Source organism: Sebastes umbrosus, chromosome 13, assembly GCF_015220745.1.
Source record: "Sebastes umbrosus isolate fSebUmb1 chromosome 13, fSebUmb1.pri, whole genome shotgun sequence".
NCBI classification, from domain to species: Eukaryota; Metazoa; Chordata; class Actinopteri; order Perciformes; family Sebastidae; genus Sebastes; species Sebastes umbrosus.
The window spans coordinates 23,312,076-23,333,071 of NC_051281.1; the positions used below are offsets into that span (position 1 = coordinate 23,312,076).

General features: G+C 41.6%; 2 protein-coding genes across 4 annotated transcripts; both read right to left on the reverse strand.

The window, feature by feature from the left end:
* Positions 1-211: 211 nt before the first annotated feature.
* Positions 212-5,044, reverse strand: si:ch211-218d20.15. The gene is made up of 7 exons (XM_037788880.1): positions 4,534-5,044; positions 4,101-4,219; positions 2,530-2,658; positions 2,271-2,373; positions 970-1,088; positions 743-888; positions 212-657 (listed from the first exon to the last, which is right to left on the reverse strand). The coding sequence occupies exons 1-7, from the start codon at positions 4,592-4,594 to the stop codon at positions 549-551; spliced, it is 786 nt and encodes a 261-aa protein (XP_037644808.1). The 5' UTR covers positions 4,595-5,044; the 3' UTR covers positions 212-548.
* A 1,053-nt stretch (positions 5,045-6,097) lies between these two features.
* Positions 6,098-20,173, reverse strand: med14 (mediator complex subunit 14). Of its 3 annotated transcripts, none has more exons than XM_037790305.1 (29): positions 19,474-20,173; positions 18,140-18,166; positions 17,920-18,025; positions 17,647-17,820; positions 17,396-17,525; positions 17,127-17,255; positions 16,858-16,965; positions 15,832-15,964; positions 15,530-15,680; positions 15,324-15,435; positions 14,830-14,955; positions 14,552-14,630; positions 14,038-14,197; positions 13,685-13,876; positions 13,279-13,413; positions 13,071-13,147; positions 12,809-12,969; positions 12,569-12,715; positions 11,949-12,163; positions 11,448-11,717; positions 10,538-10,787; positions 9,935-10,057; positions 9,520-9,696; positions 8,576-8,814; positions 8,287-8,466; positions 7,874-7,981; positions 7,325-7,450; positions 7,033-7,222; positions 6,098-6,877 (listed from the first exon to the last, which is right to left on the reverse strand). In XM_037790305.1, the coding sequence occupies exons 1-29, from the start codon at positions 19,647-19,649 to the stop codon at positions 6,804-6,806; spliced, it is 4,275 nt and encodes a 1,424-aa protein (XP_037646233.1). In that variant the 5' UTR covers positions 19,650-20,173; the 3' UTR covers positions 6,098-6,803. The 3 variants fall into 3 exon arrangements, with proteins under 3 accessions (XP_037646233.1, XP_037646232.1, XP_037646234.1); XM_037790304.1 differs by having other exon boundaries at positions 11,949-12,193; positions 19,474-20,168; XM_037790306.1 differs by lacking the exon at positions 9,935-10,057 and having other exon boundaries at positions 11,949-12,193; positions 19,474-20,157.
* Between the last annotated feature and the right edge of the window lie 823 nt (positions 20,174-20,996).

The window sequence follows — 20,996 nt, forward strand, 5'->3', positions numbered from 1 at the left end:
CAGTAATAGTAGTTACAGTTTAACTGATACTGTTTGGTCAGATCAATAACCACGGAAATACTGAAATATTTTATCTACTTCCATAATATTTACTTGCCTTGGCAGTATATTTTATACAGTATAATCTGCCATGGCAAGTCAATGTCTGCCTTATCCTGCTATATCCTTGGATATGACCAAATCTGTCCATAACAGGGAGAACGCAAACACATTTCCCTATTGCATTCAATTTTATTATTCCACTTCAGGTAAAAAAAGAAGGAAAAAAAAGTAAGTATAACAGTAGTTATAACAGTAGTGCAAGGAGGGATTCATACATTACATTCATTTCCAAACAACTGACTCACCATATGGGCCACATTCAGGAGGACAATATAAAAACCTACATGATTTGTAAGTAGGGCTATCCAATCCCACCATCGATCAGCTGAATCAAATTGTGTAGCACCTTTTCACAGTCATAACAACATCAGTTCATTTAGAAGCTCCTGGACAGACCAGCAGAACGTCAGGATTCAACAGATACAGAGGCGTTGGTCGGGGGTCAGTCAGGACAGGAACTGTGACATGAAGGTCACGGCCTGGTGAAGGTCTTCTGTCAGCTCCTCCGGTAGCGTCAACACCACCGATGTTAAGCTTTGAGTTAGTTCTAATATCCTGCACAGAGAGCAGCATGTGGTTGTCATCAGATAGTTGCTGCATTAATCATCGTCAACAACTTAACATTTGGATTTGAACTCACCAGTTGATGTAGTGAGCAGCCAGCTGAGGTTCATGCCTGGAGCCTTCCTCTACCACCAGAGACTGTTTCATCTGTTTGAAGTTGGCCTCGATGTCTTTCTTCATTTCGGAGAAAGCCTGAATTCCTCTGAAAGAGCTGATGACTTGCTGAAAAAGTTAAAAAGCACACAAGTTATAGTGGATTGAAAACATAGACGTTGACGCATGAAAGCAATGTATTCTCCTTACGTAAATAACCGAGAGCTGGTGGGCAATGTATTTATGACTTCCAAGGTGCCTGATATCTTCTTCTAGCTGTTGACTCAGCACCATGAGCTGGTTCAGTCTGGCGATGTGGAAGTAGTATTCTGCAGAAGAAGCATCAGCTTACGTTAGTTGTTTTCTTCGGGGGGAAAAGTGGAATGTATTTTAATCGCGTGAACACTCAGTATAGATGGAGCGGTTGAAATTGGTGAGGTCATCGTTTTTGTTTCAAGGCATCTACGTGGATATAGAGGTGCAGAGAAAACATACCTTTTCACCTTGCTATATCCAGTGGTGGAAGAAAATCTGTTACTTTAATTGAATACATGTCAGCAATACCACATGTTAAAATACTCCGTTACAAGTAAAAGTCCCACATTCAAACTTTTACTTAAAATTACATAAGTGGTATAAGCAAAATGTACTCTTTATGCAGAATAATGCCCCCTGAGAGTGTATTATTATATACATTTAATATTGTTGAAAGTCGAGGTGGAGTCAATTTTAAAGGGACAGTGTGTAGCATTTAGGGGGATCTATTGGCATAAATGGAATATAAAATTAATAAGTATGTTTTCTTTTGTGTGTAATCACCTGAAAATAAGAATTGTTGTGTTTTCGTTACGTTAGAATGAGCCGTTTATATCTACATACGTAGCGGGTCCTCTTCACGGAATCTGTGAGTCTACAGTATTTCTCCAGGGCTACAGTGTTTCTACAGTAGCCCAGAACGGACAAACCAAACACTGGCTCTAGATAGGGCCATTCATGTTTTCACGTCGGCCACCGTAGTTCTCCTACATGCTTGGCATAAGGGAGAAGTTTCAGTTGGTTGCAATCTGCAACCTCACCACTAGATGCCACCAGATCCTACACACACCGCACCTTTATTTAATCAATTAAATCGATTCTTTATATTAATCTATAACAATGCATCATATTATATACGGCATAATTTGCGTGTAAAATCTTACTCTGCAAAGTGAATCTGTCAAATAAAATAAAAAGTAAAATAGTTTCCTTTGAAATGTATAAAGTAGTATGAAATGGAAATACTCAAGTAAAGTACAATTGCCAAAGAAATGAGTAAATGCTCTTAGTTAAAATCCCTCCACTGGCTGTAACAAGTATCTGTACTGGGTGTCCATGCTTATATTAATACAGAATAGGATTGTTCAATGTCTTGAACTGAAAAGCTCTTGATATTTTACATTTCTTTCTGATTCTATGCATAATCTGTCTTCAAAAACAATAACAGAGTTAAATGTGCTTCTTCCTCCTCTTACCGTCCATTGGCGGCGTCTCCAGCATGTCCACTGGGCTGCCTTGAATGAGGAACACTTCTACACGAGGAAACATTATTGACAAACCCACCATGTCCAGGTAGTCCTGAGAAAACACATCAACCCTCTGATTTCTGGTACAGCATGCAACAGTTATCTTGAAACACAGTCTTCTTATTTCAAGCACGTTTAGGGAAGTATGTGACATGAATAGCATATATACCATAAAAGTTTATTTGGACAATATCATTAGATGTGATACCTCCAGCTGTGGCATAGGTTTTGGTAGATGTTCAAGGCACTGCAGCATCTGATCAAGAATCTCTGATCCTTGAGCCTGGAAGGTGTCTGACTCCTCTGGGCTACAGCCTTGACCTAACTGCTCCTGGAACTGGGACATAGAAACTATGAATAATAATGTCACCGGATAAAAAGAAAGATCTATACAGATAGATATGAAATGCTTATGAACAGTGGGACAGACTTCACAATGGACCTGCAACCAGTTTATGAATCTTGGCATGTTGGAAAATATGACCTCATCAAGTCTAATGGTGCTTTTGAGTGCTGTTGTAAATGTCAGAGTTACAATATTGGAAAGGATCATAAGGACATCTCAAAGTTGTAAATAGATCCAGAAAAATGTGAATGTGGCAGAGCCCGACATTAGCTGACATAATTAAGGTACTGCACACCCAATGCTAATTGACTCTCATTTAATGGGCGTGTATTGTGCATTGCATATCAAAGATGTAAATAGATACAGAAAAATATGAATGTTACAGAACCCAAAACGTGTTTGTGTGCAGAGGACTATTGCTCACGATTTAATAAAAAATAAAAATGTATGAAGAAAATTTGTGAGTGTCTCGCCTAAATGGGTATTATCTGGATTTTTGCATGATAATGCATGCTGCTGTTTCCAATACAGCTGTTTCCAATACAGCAGCATGATGTAAACAAAGTTAAGAAAAGCTTTACTTAATTTTTTAAAACTGCTTAAAAACAAATTACAAATGAAGGAAAAGCATGTGCAAGTTGTAGTTGTATGCACATTAATTTGCAACCCATATTGTCAAGTGCATCTCTTGTCATCTGCATGCAACATGACGCATGGCCAACATTAGCTGATATAATGAAGGTATACTGCACACCCAATGCTAATTGAATCTCATTTAATGGGCTAGTATTGTGCATTACATCATATTTTTTTATTTGCTTTGGGTGATGCTGATGGTGATGCATGAGGGGAAATTCGTTTTTTGTTTTTTTTAAACTCTTTTTTTATTCGAGAACAAAGAACATGAGGTCATCATGGGTGTTAAAATGTCAGATCACAGTACATTTTGGTAAATACATCTTAATATACAATGTCACACTTCAATCATCGGTGTAAATACACAATCCATTTTTCCCAGTACTCAATACTGTTTTTTTCCATACAATATATTTCATTTACAATACCCCGCCATTGGTCTAATGTTGGAGGATCAGTCTGCATCCACTTTCGAGTTATGGCTTTCTTACTACTTGACAAGAGAATCTTTATTAAATATTTATCTTTGTGTTAAACAATTTCTGGTATTTTCCCCAAGTAAAGTGTAATGAATGAGTACTTTAACTTTATTCCCATTATTTCATGGATCTCAGTAGCCACCGCTTGCCAATATGGTTGTATTTTAGGGCAGGGAAATTCGTTTTTGATGGGAAAATGTGACTTTTATTTCAATTTCATGTGACAGTTAAGACAGAAACGGATGCAAGATCTAGTGAGAAAGTGGGACATGTGATCTTTGACAGCATTGGTGGAGGTAGCATTTAGGTCACTCTCACCTGCTGCATCTGTGCCCTGATGAGGAGGTCCAGTTGCCCACAAAGACACAACATCTCCAGGCCCACCTGCTCTGGACTCAGCTGGACTGGCATCAGAGGTCTCCTCACCTGTAGCTCCACTGACCAACACACACAGCAACAAAATCAGTAAGGCCTGTCTGTCTGACACCTTTTCCCTCTTAATGCATAAACACAAACTCACAGCACCACCACCACAGCCTGTCAAACAAACAACATGTGTCATCATCAAGATCCTACAGGTCCCACTAGGAAGGATGGAGATATATAAGGACTGAAGGGGAGTGGTCAGTGTGTTGATCTGAGACAGAGACAGCACTACCTCCAAGATGCCATTCAAACAGCAGAAAGATGTCAACATAACAGTGCTTACAACCAGAAATAAAGACGAGTGTGTAGTGATGCTGGGACTTACCTTTGAAGGCTTCGTGGTAGATGCACGGCTGACAGAGCGGCTCAGATGTGCTCACTGCCATATCTGACTGGATGTGATTATTATCTCACTGTTCTCCTGAATGATCCCCTGCTCATAAAAGCCTGAAGAAGCTCATGGAAGCAAAAGTCAGCAGCCTAGTTGAGGCTATAAAGAAAAAGAAAAATAGAAACGCGTCTATGTATTTATTGATCTTATGGCATTTTGTCGGCAGTAGGCCTATCCAATCTATCGCAAGGGCTGCGTTCGAGTGTCAAACGTTCAGTCGGGGTTGAATAAAAAGCCGATTTCTTCATCCGTAAGTCGTTTTCCTGCAGATATCGATGCTCACACGCAGCCGCGAGATGAAGAATACATCCATGTAGCTATGTCATTCAAAAAAGCAAAACAATGCCCACGCCCTTTGCAACAAAACAGCCGTGCAGTCACTAGTCTGTGATTTGCAGTCTTGAACGCCCCCTCAACCTCCCCACAGACTGAGCCTTTCTGGATGATGTCATGCTTTGGGGATGAGGATCACAGCATCACTTGGTGGGGATGCAGAGCTTGTTCTCTACAGGTTTAACACAGGACTAACAAAGAAAAACACCTGATTTACGTGCATTTGTGCAAGAACTTTAGTTAAGTAGTAGTATTTTTTATTTTTTTACTACTTTATACCTATACTCCACTACATTCAAAGGGAAATATTGTACCTTCTACTCCTCTATTTTTTTATTCAAGGATTGCAACTAATGGTTCCTTTCCATATCAGTAATCTAATTTTTTTCTCAATTGATCTTATTTAATGTTAAAAGATATTGAAAAATTACCATCACAGTTTCCTAAAGCAGCAAATCCTCACAATTGAGAAGCTGGGATGGTTGCCAAAAAATATTTATAATTCATTCATAATTCATAATTGCTTATGAAAATAGTTGCAGACTAAGTTCCTGCTTTATCGTCACAGCTGTATTTATTAAATCTACATTACTACTTACCTTTCAGATTAAGTTAGGTTAAAACATGATGCATTGCTATAGATTAAATTGCATTGTTACAGATTCAATTACCCAAAATGATTCAAAGGAACTAAAACTCGCTCCTCCTCCACCCATTACAACACAGAAGCACTGCTCACATGTAAATTTATCATTAATAATCTAATATAATTGAAGAAAGTGTGCTTGCTAATCAATTTTAAGTTGAAATTGTTTAAATACTGAAGGAGTTGAAGTGGCATTAATAAAATGGAATCGCTGAAAGTAATTAAAGTTTAATTTTAAACACTGAATGAACTTGAGTCAATTAAGGTGGAGCTGCGTGCACTTAGTGAAGTAGGAGTATTAGTTGAAGTGAAAGGTGCCAAAAGGAGTTGAAGAGTAAGATATAAAAGTAGTTGGAATGTCAGTGTATATATATATATATATATATACACTGACATTCCAACTACTTTTATATATATATATAAAAAACAAGTATTTACTTTTAATAGAGTATCTTTTATAGTGTAGTATTGCTACTTTTTACTCCAGTAAATGATGTGATTATTGCAGTACTGCCAGTGGAAGATCCTCAAAGCACAAACCAACTTTGGGCTTGGTTTATTAAATAGCAAAGTCAGACAGGAAGTCTCAAATCCTTCAATCAGGACTCAAAATGTGTCTTAATAAAATACAACTGGCTTATAAAGTTTGTCACAGTTTTACAGTATCCAAAGTGAAAGTTTGAAATAAAAATGCAGAGGTCTTGACAAAGTAAAAGGCAAGAAAACATTTAAATAGTGTGCTAAGGAATATATCTCCTGATACTATAATAATATCAGTCTGGCGTTATAAAAAAAAAAAAAAGAAGACAATTCTCTAGCAAAAATCTAACTTTCCAACACTCAAATATACAACAATATACATATTTTCGTAAACAATCTTAATTTCAATAGATAATCTTGTTTACAAGTGCACCCGGAGGAAAAAATAACATTTATATCCTTTTGCATCAAACGCCCCCCCCACCCTCGTCCATGATCTACCTCGACGGCAGATCTTGTTTGTGAGCTTCTATCAAGAATAAAGACCGTGGTCCACAACTGTACATATTTAACTCCTTTGAAAACAGCAAATATACATCAGGTCAATAGTCCAGTGGCTGAAGCAGAGAGAGACACATGCTGGATTTTGACATCTTGGGACCACAGTTAGTTCTTGTCTCAGAGATGGACCTGTCCTCAGTCTCGAAGGGACTGGTTGAGTTCCAGTTCTCTGAATTTGTCATTTCTACTGACGAGTGCCGGGGGGTAGAGCGAGGTTGGCCATCAGCTCGTGAACAGAAGCAAATATCGTACACTCACCTAAAAGAAAGATAGAAAAATACCCAGTGTTAGCGATGACATTCTGCATCAAGTACAGATAACACTGAATATTCACGTGATACCAGTTTAGCAAATTTGACACCACTTTTTCAATACAGTAAATTATTCAGTGTTCATCAGCGTGCGAGTCTCACCCTGTCTGGCGGGGTGCAGTTCATTGAACCTCTTAAGGATATTAGAGACCATGAGCGCTGCGGCGCCAGAAGAGCTGTGCTGTCTGGGGATGTCGGCCTGCTGAGTGAGGCCTGTGGCCATGTCGTACACGATGGGCACGATGATGCTCACCGGCTCCTGGGGCACTGGGATACGCTGGGTCAGCTGCAACTGTGAGGCAAAAAACACACCAAACACACAAGGGTCAGGTTGTGTCAAATTATGCTACACAGGCGACATACGACTTGTGTCCTGGTTGTGGTTGAGACTTACAAAGAAGAGCATCTTGGACTTGAGCACCACAGCGATGGTTCCAGGAGGGGCGATGGGGGGAGCACTGGGAGGGATGGTGAGGCAGAACTGGACATTCCACTTCAGCTGTGCAGCCTGGTCAGGGAACTGCAAAGAGAGACAATATACATATATAGAAAACCTTTCAAACACATAGGGCAACTCTAAGTGCTGTATTTAAGGTAAAGAAAGGCATCAAGATATTCGATGGATATCTTGTAATTGTGTCATTAAGTACACAACAATAGATTTCTTCACTACACAGCAGTGAAATAGGCAGGTTTATCAGTACATATGGTGTACTCGTTCTGTATCTTGTTGCAATGTTTACGCTGTTTTTGACAGCTAGTATCACAAAATGTCTTATTCAGTTTACGTATTCATAAATTCTGATATTGTCTGTGTAGAGATGATGCTAAATATGTTTTCTACATATATCAAAATACAACAACAAATAAACTGATGGGTCTCATACACAATCATGATTCAAAACATGTAACAACCCCTCTTAAAAAAGAAACGGCTACCCACCAGTTCGAGCTTCATGATGCGCACACAGTCCCTAAGGATGTTAGTGGGCGCCCCCAGCAGCTTTGTGAAGGCATTCAGAGTGTTGTATTTGAAGGGAGGACCAGCAACCTGGAAAGAGGACAACAGAAGGTGGATTAATGGAATAATAACATGAGTGCAGGCATGTCTTCCTATGAATGGCCCTTAAAGTCTATTCCTGTTAACTTAATCAATTCTTTTAATTGAAGCACAACACTTCAACTACGTTTTAAGTGCTTCCAATATAGTTCAATATTTTCAATTACGATCAGTTGAGACGGACAAGAAACCGTTTTTCATGTATGGGTCGAACTCTTAAACCATGTGTGTACAAATGCCTCCAATGTTTGAATAATTTATGAATTAGGTTTAAAGGGGCTGCTGTTCGTACTTACCCGCGTCTCAAAGAACTTCTCCAGCACCTGAAGCTCCTCTTGGGACCAGGGACCTGCGTTTTCTGGAGTGACTTTGAGCTGCAGTGTCTGGTAGTTCTTTGGGTTGAGAGCCACGCGGCACTTGAGTACATCCGTCTTGAACATGATCACGCCCGGCTCATTAGAGTTCACAATAGATAACTGAAGGAGAGTTGACAGAGCAGGTGGGAAGTTAGGGGGAGAGCAGAACACATTAAAAAAAAAAAAAAAACACCAAGGAATTATCTCTCCAAATCAGTGCAGTACTTACGTTGGCCTCCTGCTGGATGATCCTCTGTAGGTGCCGTCTCATGATAACTGAACCCAGAAAACGCTCAAGTGGCGAGCAGAGGTAGCTTCCTGCCAGGCCTGGCACCAGGCAGGGAGTGGGTGAGGGGAGCAGAAGCACGTGCAAGGCATTGTGGGTGAGGATGGTAGGAATGGAGGCAGCCCAGGGGCGCTGAGGTAGCTTGCGGGGTGGAGGCATACTGGTAGGCATGACTTGTGAACCTAAACCAAAGACAGAGAGAGAAGATGTAGAGAAACACTCCCAATATTTGAATAGAGCTAGACTGATTTATCGACAGATATTATCTTACTGCAGATATGTCTGTCTCTGTGTATATGTCGCCATTAAGTAACAAGAAAGTACAGAAGTGTCAAACTAGGTTTGAGATTATTTAGAAACAGCGTCACCTAGTTTGTGTTAAATAGCTTGTCCACCAGAGAGCACAGGTTACTTTCTCAACTGTAAAATGTTCCACTCAAGTCTTTTGGTCACAATAAAAAAAATATCTATGGGATCAGTATCAAGATTAATTGCTTATGTTGTGTTTTTATTTAAAATCTAGCATTACTGCCTCGTGGTTGTATGCCTCTGCCGAAGGGTCAAGTTGCAGTTTACATCCATGTCTGTAAATGTCATCACTTCCTCATTTTATCCTATTAGACGTGTGTGTGTGAAATTGTCATAATTAGCATATGAATTCTTGAGTTATGGCCAAAAACATGTTTTGTGAAGTCACAGTGACCTTTGACCACCAAATTCGAATACGTCCAAGTGGACGTCTCAGGCATTCCTGAGATATCGTGTTCATGAGAATGGTTGGACAACCCGAATGCCTATTGTTGCCGGCGCGGAGGCATACAAAATAATCCATTATCAGTTGGGGTATAAAAAATTATGTGAGGCAACACTGAGAAAGCTGTACTTACTGGTCGCGGCACGAGGAGAATGAGGGTCGGGGATAGGTGAGTGCAGCGATGGATTACCAGGGGACATGCCATGGATCCTTGCCCCAGGAGAAGGCCCTGAGACCTGGGGTGAGCCTGGCCACTGGCCCCTATGGCTGGGCGACACCATGGCATATGGAGAGCTGGGGTCCAGAGCACCTATGGTGAAGGAGAGACAGCCATCAGCAAAGAAACAACACTTTTAATGTACAACAATAAACACAGATTAATACACCACTGTGTGCCCACTAACTACAGGCCATTTGTCATATGCTTGTTAATGTCTGCAGCCTAAAAAGTGCCAAGTGAAGCCGTTCAGTTTCAGCCCATTCCAGCCCTTGTCCAGCAGACCAGAATTAGCACCAAGCCAGAATTTAGGGGCCACCCTGCTGCTTACCGTGGGGACTGGCAAAGCTGGTCGGGCCCATGGCTATGCCCAGAGAAGACGGAGACGGGGTGGGCCCGAAAGGAGAGGGTGCCCTCAGAGCTCCACTAGGGGAGCCAGAGGCATGGATGTTCCCTGCACACACACACACATACACATACCAAAGGACTCGTCAGACGCTGAGGTTGACAAGTTCTCCTTACACACACATACATACACACACACACTCACTCACGCATGTGCACACATGCTAAAGCAGGGCGGAAGGGCTGTAGTCTCTGGCTGGCGGGCTGAGATGGAGAGGAATGGAGGGAGCAGGACTAAATGCATGCTTTGTTTCCTCTCGGCTGTGAGGTGTGTGCGTATGTTGCATGAGAAACACAACTGATCTCATGGTTTCACGAAATCAAAAATGGGCACACGTGGTTGCGCTTCCTCTTTCTCAGTCACACACAAAATACATAAGTCAGCAGGGAGGTTGATGACAGCGATATGTGATATATTCAAAACTTGTGGGTCATAAGCCTGTATGGCAGCTTGACAAGCTCAGATGAAACAAACGATACAGGATATCATTCACTCAAGCACTTGGACAAACACCTATCTTGCTATTACCTGGCGACTGGGTGGGCATCATTGATGGTGAGGGGGTTACGTTAGCGTGGTAATTTGGCGGCGGTGAAGTGAGAGGAGGATAGACACCTCCCGCGCCCCCTCTCATTGTTTGGGACTGCTGTTGAGCTTGCAACTGGTTCATCAGACTGTCCATCACGTCGACACCCACCGGCGAGGGTGGGTTGTCATCTTCATTGACAGAGCGTCTGCGAGCATCCTGATTACTGTCTACAAACATATTTAGGAATGTCTAGACGGGGGGAAAGAAGAGAAGGACGGAATTTAATGTAAAACGCTGGACCAAAATAGTTCAAATCCTAAAACTGTATATCTGCATTACATTTACTTCTGGAATCAAGTAGTATTATATTATTCAGTTGTGATGATTAGAAAAACAGCCTTCCAGTTCTCACACAGAATTAAAGAGCTTAAATATGGGCTTAATATATTAAAGGGAAATATGCAGTTAGCTTAGCTTAGCATAAAGACCGGAAACATGGGGAAACAAATGGCCTAGTATTCCAAAAATAACAAAATCTGCCACCCAAAGCACCTCTAAGGCTAACTAAATTAACACTTTCCCCCTATTTCCAGTCTTTATGCTCGGCTAAGCAAACCAGCCGCAGGCAAAAGCTTCATATTTACTGTACAGACATGAGTGATATCTCATCTAACCCTCGACAAGAAAGCAAATAAGAGTATTTCCAAAAATATCGACAGGTCACAATTTTTGGGTTGACCCTGAGAAGTATACTTAGCTTCACAGATGCATGTGCACTAGAACTAAAAGTGGCAGGACCTTTTTTTTGACAGACAGCTTAGACAGAAACATCAGTTTAAGAGAAACGTATTCCCTTTCCCAGATAAACTGTTAGTTGACACCACTACTCTGCCTCCAAGTCTGGTGTACCTTGAGTCCAGGAGCAGGGTAGAAGCCCTCTACAATCTTAGTGTTGTCAAAAAGACTGTACGCTCCGTCTCTGATGGCTACCACACCGCGGCTGCGGCAGTAGATGTCGATGCAGTACATGTTTCTGAACGCCAGGCGGATGTGTGTGGGTGACTGGGGTAAGATGGAGAAGCACTGGTAGGCAGTGTTGGTGCGCTGGGTCAGGCCCAGCATGGGCACGGTTGGTAGCTTGTTGATTGCATTCAGGGGGGCCTGTGTGTCAGAGAGCACCTGAGGAAGATGGTAAATAGAAACGTTACCCAGGAAATTACACAGAACACTTAAGTATAAATAGGTGGTATGTGATGTTGATAGAGAGCGCAGAACAGAGGAGGAAGTAATGGGAACACATTTAAGTGGAACCTTAAAAAAGTCACTTGAAATGATTATTTGATCCAGAAAAAACAAGTGTACATATACAGCACATGTTGTGGCTGCAGTTTCATAACGTGTGCTGTGTACCTGCAGCAGCTGCATCACGTTTGGACTCTTGTTGAACATTTCTTGTAGCTGATGGAGGATGATATTGTGGCAGTTGGAGCAGCCAGAGTTAGGCCCCACGGTGCCCAGGGCGAGGTGGAAACGCTGGCTGTTGGAGTTCCACTGGATGGTGACGGAGCTGCCCTTGGTGGTACCGTAGCACAGCACCAGCTTGCGGTAGTTGTACAGCCGCACCTCTGAAAACAGGCTCAGGTAAGATGGCATCTCTGGAGGGAAGCAGTAACAGTGTGCAGCTGTATTAGATCGGTGTCTTTCTTTTGCCAAGCATTTATTCAACAGTGTTAGTGACACTGATGAGTGCAGGCCTCAACTAATAAAAACTGAGTGCAGATTTCTACACATACATAGCTCAAATGTATTAAAGTAAATCTGATTAATCTGGGTTTTAAATTTTAAACCAGGCCAATAAAAAAAGAAAACAATGTTTGTTTTAAATGATACATGAAATACATGTATCACCATCATTGCAAATCCATACACCTGCAGCAAAATGACCAGTAACACACTGACTGAGTTAAGATGGACAGTCATTCACTTACATGCAAGTGTAATCTTTCCTTTACAGATAACCGTGCACGTACCTGGCAATGCTCGAGAGAAGTTGAGGACACACTGGTAGAGCTGACTGATGGCGTTCCAGTCGTTAAGAAACATCTCAACCACCTTCCGCCCGCCCACTGGCTCCGACAGAGGGTTTTCATAAGTCAGATACACGTGCCGCGTGGAGGCTAATACAGGGGGACAGATGAGTTTGTTTAGACGCTGGGCCATGTTGTAAACTTTTAGTGATGAACTTGGTACACTCTGTAGGTGGTGTGTACCTTGCTCCTTGCTGTGTGTGCTGTTGAGGGGACAGTTGGCCAGCATCAGTTCAGCCACCCAGGTCCGGTTGTTTCTGCCCTGCAGTCGGAAGGTGCAGTCCAGTAGGGACCGATCTAAAGCTCTCCTGGTCTCCTCTCCTACACCTTTACAGGGAGGAATCCTGAAGGGTAAAACAATTACACGGTTATAGTCACAATAAAAATTACATTTAGCGGTCATCGTGTGTGCATAAACGCATGCATGTGTGCTTGTGTGTATTACTTCAGTAGACGTATCGCATGACTGCTGCCATCTCCCTCCACTTGGACACCCTGATTTGGGATCTCCATGTTGGACAGCTACACAGAGACAGACAGACATGCAGCATTAGCCAGAAAACACGAGACTGAGATTGATATGCTTGATATTTTTTACAACACATCTATGACTGGCATGAAATGATTCAAACTGTCTGAGCACTATGACATACCTCCGTTCTGAGGCCAATGAAAGGCATGTTGGTGTCGCACATCGCTACTAGATGAGCCAGCTCTTTGTTGAAGGCACACATTTCTCCAGACCGCTTAGGCTTCTTTGGCTCTGGGTCCCCCTGTTCCCCAGTTACCTACATTGCAACAGAGACAAAAAAATACATATTGAAGGACATTTATTTAGTGTAATTTATCCAGCTGGGCGAACAGGCTTTTTCTTATCAATGGCTTGTCTGACATTCACGAAAGGTCCGGTCCAAACTGCCTAGTTCTAACCTCTAGGCCAGCACCGCATTCATTAAGACTCAAAACAATTCATTTGTGTGTGATGAAATATACTGTATAGTGTATATTTCAGCATACACAAATGAACATTTGGTGTATAACTCCTGTAGCACTGACTACCTTTCTCTTAGTCCCAGGTCGGGCCCCTCTTCCTGTTGTGTCCTGGACGAGGTGTTCTAGGTTGGGTTTGAAATGCTGCATGAGCTGTGCGCAAATGGGTCCGTCATCTCCGTCCAACTGAGACACAGACAGGAAAGAGTACTTGTACTGCAACGCTGTGGGACTGCTAGGCACTTCAAGCATTTCCACCACCTACAAAAACAAGGAGATGAGGAGTAGGAAAGAGAGGGATTGGAATGATCCACGATGGAGAATTAAAGGGAGGACATAAAAATGAAAGCAGATCATAACTTTCTGAATTTCAGTCATTTCAGTTTAGCACTTTTCAACAATATATTGGTTGAGGAACTCACAATGTAGTACTGCGGAAGACGTGTGAGCTTGATGAAGAGTTTGTGTTTGGACAGGTTGCCAACAGGGTGAGAAGCCGAGTTGGACAGGTGAAGGATATCGGTGCACACAGTGGGAAGGTGTTTCACAGACTGTCGACTGCGCTGCTCCCCCAACCAGAACCTTACCACAGAGAAAGAAAGATTCAGTGTCTCAATGAAATCCAAGTTGCAAAAAGTCCCAGATTCATAGCTCATCCTGTTACTCAGCATTCCCGCTGTTCACTAGTGCAAGACTCAGAGCTGTGGTAATCCTTCATAACACCCATCTTGCCACCTGCTTAGCCAAGTGCTGCTACTGACAGCAATTAGTCAATTTTGACAAGCTAGAAGCAGGCATCAGACTTTGGCGTCTACTGTTGACTCTAAACAGCCTCTGCTATCTTTCACCTGTGCCAAAAAATACTTTAAAAATACTGTCAGCTGTGAATGTATATTTCATATTCATAGCTATATAAAATTGAGGAGGTGGACTCACTTCAGTTGTTGTAGCCAAGATATGATGCGCTTCATATCATCGTTAATGGTCTTTTCAATGTCATCCACCATGGGCTGATCTAGAGAGAGAAAACACCAGGGTTTTATTCTCACAGAGCTGAGCACACGTACATTTAACTCATCCTAAATACATAACCAGCCAAATAGCTGATTTCCTTTGTTGTCACACACAAACCAAACTCTTATCTAAAAACAACCTGAACGAAAAAAGGACCAATACAATGAACAAACATATTCTAAAAGTGCACTATATCTTACCTAATCCATACAGCATGGGTTGGAACATGCCAGAGTGCAGGTCTACAAAAATGTGCAAGCACTCCGAACGACCACAGGGCTCAAGTATTGGAATAACGAGTGTGGGTAAAGCAGTCTCGATGAATGCTGAAATAAACAAACACACGCTTAAGTATCTCTTTTGCAGATTACTCAAAACCATGGTTACAGTACATTAATTGACAGAACGTAAATGGGGGATGCGTGAGAGAGCACATCTCTGTGAGCTGATGGGAATTTTGAACATGCAATTCATCATTAATAAGACCCAAGCAAATCCTCCCATTAAGTTTTTTTCAGGATTAAAATGATGCATACTGCATCCTAAATAAAGCCACTTTTTTTACAACTGTTGTCACCGATTAGCAAAGCAGCTGCTGAAGGAGACAACACTGGTTTCTGTGCATTTGCTCAATATATATATCGAAGAAAGTGTTAAGCTGTTTTAAGGATGAGAAAGTGAAGTAAATACATACAGTTGTCACTGGGATTGCTGGTCTTTAAAATGGCCTTCAGTTCCTGTAGCTTCTGATGGGACCGTGCATGCACACTGTCGATCAAAAGTTTCTCCACCGACAGATGGTCGATCTGAAGAATGAGAAAACAAAACAGTAAGCCACACTGCCCCATACTTTATATTACACTGAAAACACATTCATTGAAAACAATATGTCCACCTTACCTTCATGGCTCTCTCCATTAATTTGGAGTCACAGGCAGGGAGAGGAGGTTCATGAGATATTTGCAATGGCTTAGATCCATCTGTTTCGTCAATCTTGATAGTGACTTTATGTACCGAGGCTGTACCTGTTCTCCTCCCCAAAACCTGTTGGCTGGAGAAAAACAAAACAACAGAGAATAGGGATGAAAACTATATGCATTTCGCCATTTTGAGCTTTCTCTCATCATTCAATTTTGGTCGTTTTTTGAGAACACAATGTTCTAGCCAATATATACGTGAGGGTCAATTTAAAAAAGTCTTACTTCCAGACAGTGAGTGTGAGGTATTTTGCGGGCACATATCTCTCCTCCTGCACCAGGTCACCCCATCGCTCTCTAATCAGCATCAGAGTCTGAGAGTGGAGCACCTCTAGCTGCAGTGACAGACAAAAGGAGTCTGGAAACAATGCGGTTAAAGAAAACACAGTGTGGGAAAATATCAATTCCAGGTGAATAGAGATTAAAAAAAAAAGTACCATACACATCTTTCCATTAACATTCAAAACACACCCATATCCTCAAGACACATACACTTTGTTGGTAAAAGGGGTATTTGTGCCCAACACAGAGCGCTCTTTGACACGGTGAGCTGCACTGCTAACATTGGTGGGGGAAAGGCAGAGCAGAGATGATACTGATTAGCATTGTGATTAGCACAGTCGTGCTCAGCTCGCATGCTTGATTAGGGTCTTATCTGATATTAGCATGAATGCTAACAAGCTGTTTCTCTCTACATTTTACCACAGACTGATGAGTAATAGGCCTGTGACTGTCTGATCAGACTGAATCATCTCCTTACTATATGTATAGGTTACAAGAGCATGATGGGTGGCACAATTATCACTGCATGACAATACAAATGTTAGGTGATCGGGTTTGTTGACATGAGTCATTTAGCTATATTTTAACAAAAGTGTAGACACAACAGTTTCTTTGTATAGTATTAATAGATGATGCACACAAACATCTCCATAAGGAATGAATTACACCTCACATGACCTGACTGAGTGACAGGTTGTAAGTGAGAACAGTGCTGCCCTTCTCCTGTCAATAACAAAAGGTGGTTGTGTTGTTAGAAAATTAATGAAAAAAAAAGAGGGGGTTAAGTAGGATGCAATTCTGCAGCTGTGTTTCTCATTGGAATGCTGCAAGCGTCCGCTTGACCGGTCAATACTCTATATGCTCTGACACACACTCCCGCCCTACTGCAGTAGTTCACATCAGACTGGGCCTAAAGCCAAGTGGTTTTGTGCAGGCCATAGACAAAATGCCAAGATGAGGAAAGGATACGCAAGCAGTTGTACATGTCCTGTAGGGGTTTTTCATCTGCACACAGACGGGCCTGGACCAACTCGTGGATGAAGTTCACCTGCAAACTATGGACCAAGGCTCGGCCATCTGTCAATGTGGAGGGGGAAGGGGAGGGGGAGGGGTAGGGAGCGTGGGAATGGATTGACAGACAAACCAGTTGAGAGCAAATGGGAACGGGAAAAACATTAGCAATGAAGTATATTGTTGTGTCAATGGTACCCACTGTGGTGTGCAGCCGGATGCCTTACCTCCAGTTTCTTTGTCCTCCACCAGAATCTCCAACTTCAGCAGCCTCCAGGGAATATCAGGGTCATCTCCCATCACTGTCAAAGTGGCCTCAAATTCTCCTTCCACACGAAACTTTACACGCCCATTAGCTACACAAATATACACACAAGCAAACACACACATAAGACCTTCTCGAAAACAAAACATCTGAAAATAAACTGCTAAACACGTCATGGGAGTGGCTATCAGTTAAAATATACCAATAGTGGGTTTTACACAAGCTGCTTACCAACTGTGAGGTTTGCTAGCTGGGGTGGTAAGTCTGTGGTGACAAGGCGGTGTCGTAAAATCTGATTAAGTTGGCTCAGGGTGGTCTGCTTCTCAACCTTAGTGATGGGGTCTGGAGGAATGATCTTATCCTACACGAATGGACACAGAAACAATTGTGATGACATACCAAACCACGAGTTGGATCTCCCAACATTTTTTCATATACATTAGCAGTCTTAGCACGAACAGAAGGGTGTGTAACAGACTTACTCGTATACATGTGGGCAAGCGTGGGTATGACCCTGTAGTGAGAACATCAATTGCGAAGGGGATGGCGAAGCTGGGCAAACGAGCATGTACCAGGGCATCTCTGGCCAGCGACGCCAGCCTATCAGCTGTATCCACAAACAGGATGGTCTGCTGATCCAAGAAGCTGGAAATCATCTGTTACCATGGATACCATAAAGAGAGGTAAGCTTATTTGTGTTGTGATGGACACAGGCATTTTGCAGAGTATTATGAGTCAAATTACACAGAACATACCGCACACTTCTCAACTTTCCCTGCATTGCTTGCCCACTTCACCAGGGCTAGCAGACGCACAAATAGCTGCCTGGTACGACTGGCAAACTGGACAATCTCAATTTTCCTGAAAAAGGAACAGGGGAGATATAAAAAAATTTAAAAACAAAAGCTTAACAGAATGAGTGGCTAAAGGAGTGAAGGGATGAATAAGTTCTGAATGAAATTCAAAGAAACATACCTCTCCATGTCTGTTTTTCTGGGAAGTCTAGAAAAAAAAACATTAAAATGCATAATTACAGCCATTGTCCTGTGCACTTTTCATAGACTAAGCTACTGGAGTTGCCCTGCACTATACTCATTTTTAACAGTCTCTTCTGCACTATATTCACTTTTCTTTTTAATAGTCGTGTATCACAGCTGTTACCCTGCACTATATTCACTTTTAACAGTTTTTTCATCTCCTTGTATTTTTATATCTGGTATATTTTTGTTGTACTTTGTACTACTAACTTTTTTACTGCCTTTTTACTAACATGTTTTGCACTATGGAACTGTGATGCTGGAAACTTGAATTTCCCTCGGGATCAATAAAGTTACTATCTATCTATCCATCCATCCATCCATCCATGTATCTATCTATCTAGCCATCTATCCATCTATCCATCCATCTATCTATCCATCTATCTATCCATCTATCCATCTATGTATCTATCTATCTATCTAGCCATCTATCCATCCATCTATCGATCCATCCATCCATCTATCTATCCATCTATCCATCTATCTATCCATCTATGTATCTATCTATCTAGCCATCTATCCATCCATCTATCGATCCATCTATCTATCCATCCATCCATCTATCCATCCATCCATCTATCCATCTATGTATCCATCTATCTATCTATCTATCTATCTATCTATCTATCTATCTATCTATCTATTCATTCATTCATTCATTCATTCATTCATTCATTCATTCATCCATCCATCCATCCATCTATCCATCCATCTATCCATCTATCTATCTATCCTCAAAGCATCTATCTATCCATCCATCCATCCATCCATCCATCCATCCATCCATCCATCCATCCATCCATCCATCCTCAAAGCAGATCCCAACATATTACCAGCCTAAACTCTGTGTATCCTTGGTATGAGTCTGCTTTGATCACAGCAAATGGATCATTTCAGGTAGCAGTTAAGGTGAAAAAGGGGACCAGGACCAGAAGAAGCTGGCTTTAACACAGCAGACTGATACAGTGGTCCATCATAGACCCACATTATCACCCCACACATACACTGATCTTGAATAACAAACCTATATAACTTTAGGACCCACAGTAGGGATCTCCAGACAGGTGATGTGTTGTTTACCCGGTACGCCCACTCTCACAGCAGTTACCTTAGTTACCTGTACTATCCACTCAAAATATGATCTCCTCACTCCCCCAATACGTGATGAGTTAGGTTATGTTTTCTGCTACAGTGTCTGGAAGAAGAGCATCATCTACCGGTAGCTGCTGAGCCCGCCGGTTAGTGAGCTTTGAGGCCTAACATGTTACTTACAGCTCCGCCAGCAGGGTGATCTCATGGTAGGTCCTCTGGAGGAGAAACTCAATGAGCAGGCTCAGGCGGACCCCCTGTGTGGCCGGTGTCCCGGGTGGTGGTGGCTGAGGACCCGACACAACCTGACCTCCGAGCGGGACGAGCTGCCCATCTGACCCGATCTGCACCGGAGCCATTTTACAATGACGGTTGATGCGGGGCTAGTTAGCTACACGGCGATGCAACACCACACAAACTACCGCGTTATAGAGGCTGACTCCTGGTGAAACGATGCCCCTCCGCAGTCTCACAACATGTCTTTCACGAGAACAGTTCCTCGGTGTGGACTTGGTGTCCTTTGTTCGGCTAGAAAACTCAACAAATGCACCAAATGTGGGAACTCATTACGGAGAAGACTCAGCGCCGCTCAGCCGCCATCTTTGCTGTCGGTGAGAGCTTCCAGAGTGACGGTGGGAGAGAAACCCAGAGCGGAGTCTGGAGGAGCGGGAGTCACGAGTGTGTCTTCTTGTTATTGTGTTTTTACGCCAGGTTACTGCTTCCACAACTGGATTAACTGGAACCACTACTAGTTAAATGTGAGGATTACAATGCCAGAGAAGTGCTGGTGTGTTTACAGGCTTAGTTTAGCTTCTTTCAGTCTGTCATTTCTTCATTAACATATCCTCTAATCTGTTGCCCTGGTAACAGATGACCAGTGGTGGAAGAAGAAGTAGCCTGCCCTAGGCTACTCAGGTACTTTGATGCAAGTAAAAGTATTAGCATCAAAATACACTCTGAGAAACAGGTTTTCCCCCCAGGCCATCAAACTCTTTTTTTTTTTTCAATAATATATTTATTGTTTTTTTGTTCATTTGAAACAACAGAATAAACATTCACAAACGTCCCCAATAATAACATTCTCGGTACAAAGAAACTTAACAAACCTAATATTAATATAAATAAGCCAGTATAGATACAGGAAAAAAAAACATTATATATATATAAAAAAAAAAGATGAATAAGTAAAAAGAAAATACACAAGTAAAAAAAAAAAAATTAGACTTAATCAGACATCAGACTCTTAAACAGATAAATCATACCACACTCTCTAAACAAGTGCAATACTTCATTAATGCAATATGTGCAATATAAAAAATAAAAAAAATGCCTGTGCAATATTTTTATAGTATTAGCATCAAAATACACTCTGAGAAACAGTTTCCCCCCCAGGCCATCAAACTCTTTTTTTTTTTTCAATAATATATTTATTGTTTTTTTGTTCATTCAACAAACATTCACAAACGTCCCCAATAATAACATTCTCGGTACAAAGAAACTTAACAAACCTAATATTAATATAAATAAGCCAGTATAGATACAGGAAAAAAAACATTATATATATAAAAAAAAGATGAATAAGTAAAAAGAAAATACACAAGTAAAAAAAAAAAAAATAGACTTAATCAGACATCAGACTCTTAAACAGATAAATCATACCACACTCTCTAAACAAGTGCAATACTTCATTAATGCAATATGTGCAA

Coding starts and splice junctions, on each gene's coding strand:
- si:ch211-218d20.15 (XM_037788880.1), bottom strand. CDS start 4,594: ATGGCAGTGAGCACATCTGAGCCGCTCTGTCAGCCGTGCATCTACCAC. Junction 889..969: donor ACCAGCTCTCGGTTATTTAC/GTAAGGAGAATA, acceptor TAACTTTTTCAG/CAAGTCATCAGCTCTTTCAG. Junction 658..742: donor GCTGCTCACTACATCAACTG/GTGAGTTCAAAT, acceptor CTCTCTGTGCAG/GATATTAGAACTAACTCAAA.
- med14 (XM_037790304.1), bottom strand. CDS start 19,649: ATGGCTCCGGTGCAGATCGGGTCAGATGGGCAGCTCGTCCCGCTCGGA. Junction 14,631..14,829: donor ACCCATGCTGTATGGATTAG/GTAAGATATAGT, acceptor TTCTCTCTCTAG/ATCAGCCCATGGTGGATGAC. Junction 10,058..10,537: donor GATGCCCACCCAGTCGCCAG/GTAATAGCAAGA, acceptor GTGTGTGTGCAG/GGAACATCCATGCCTCTGGC.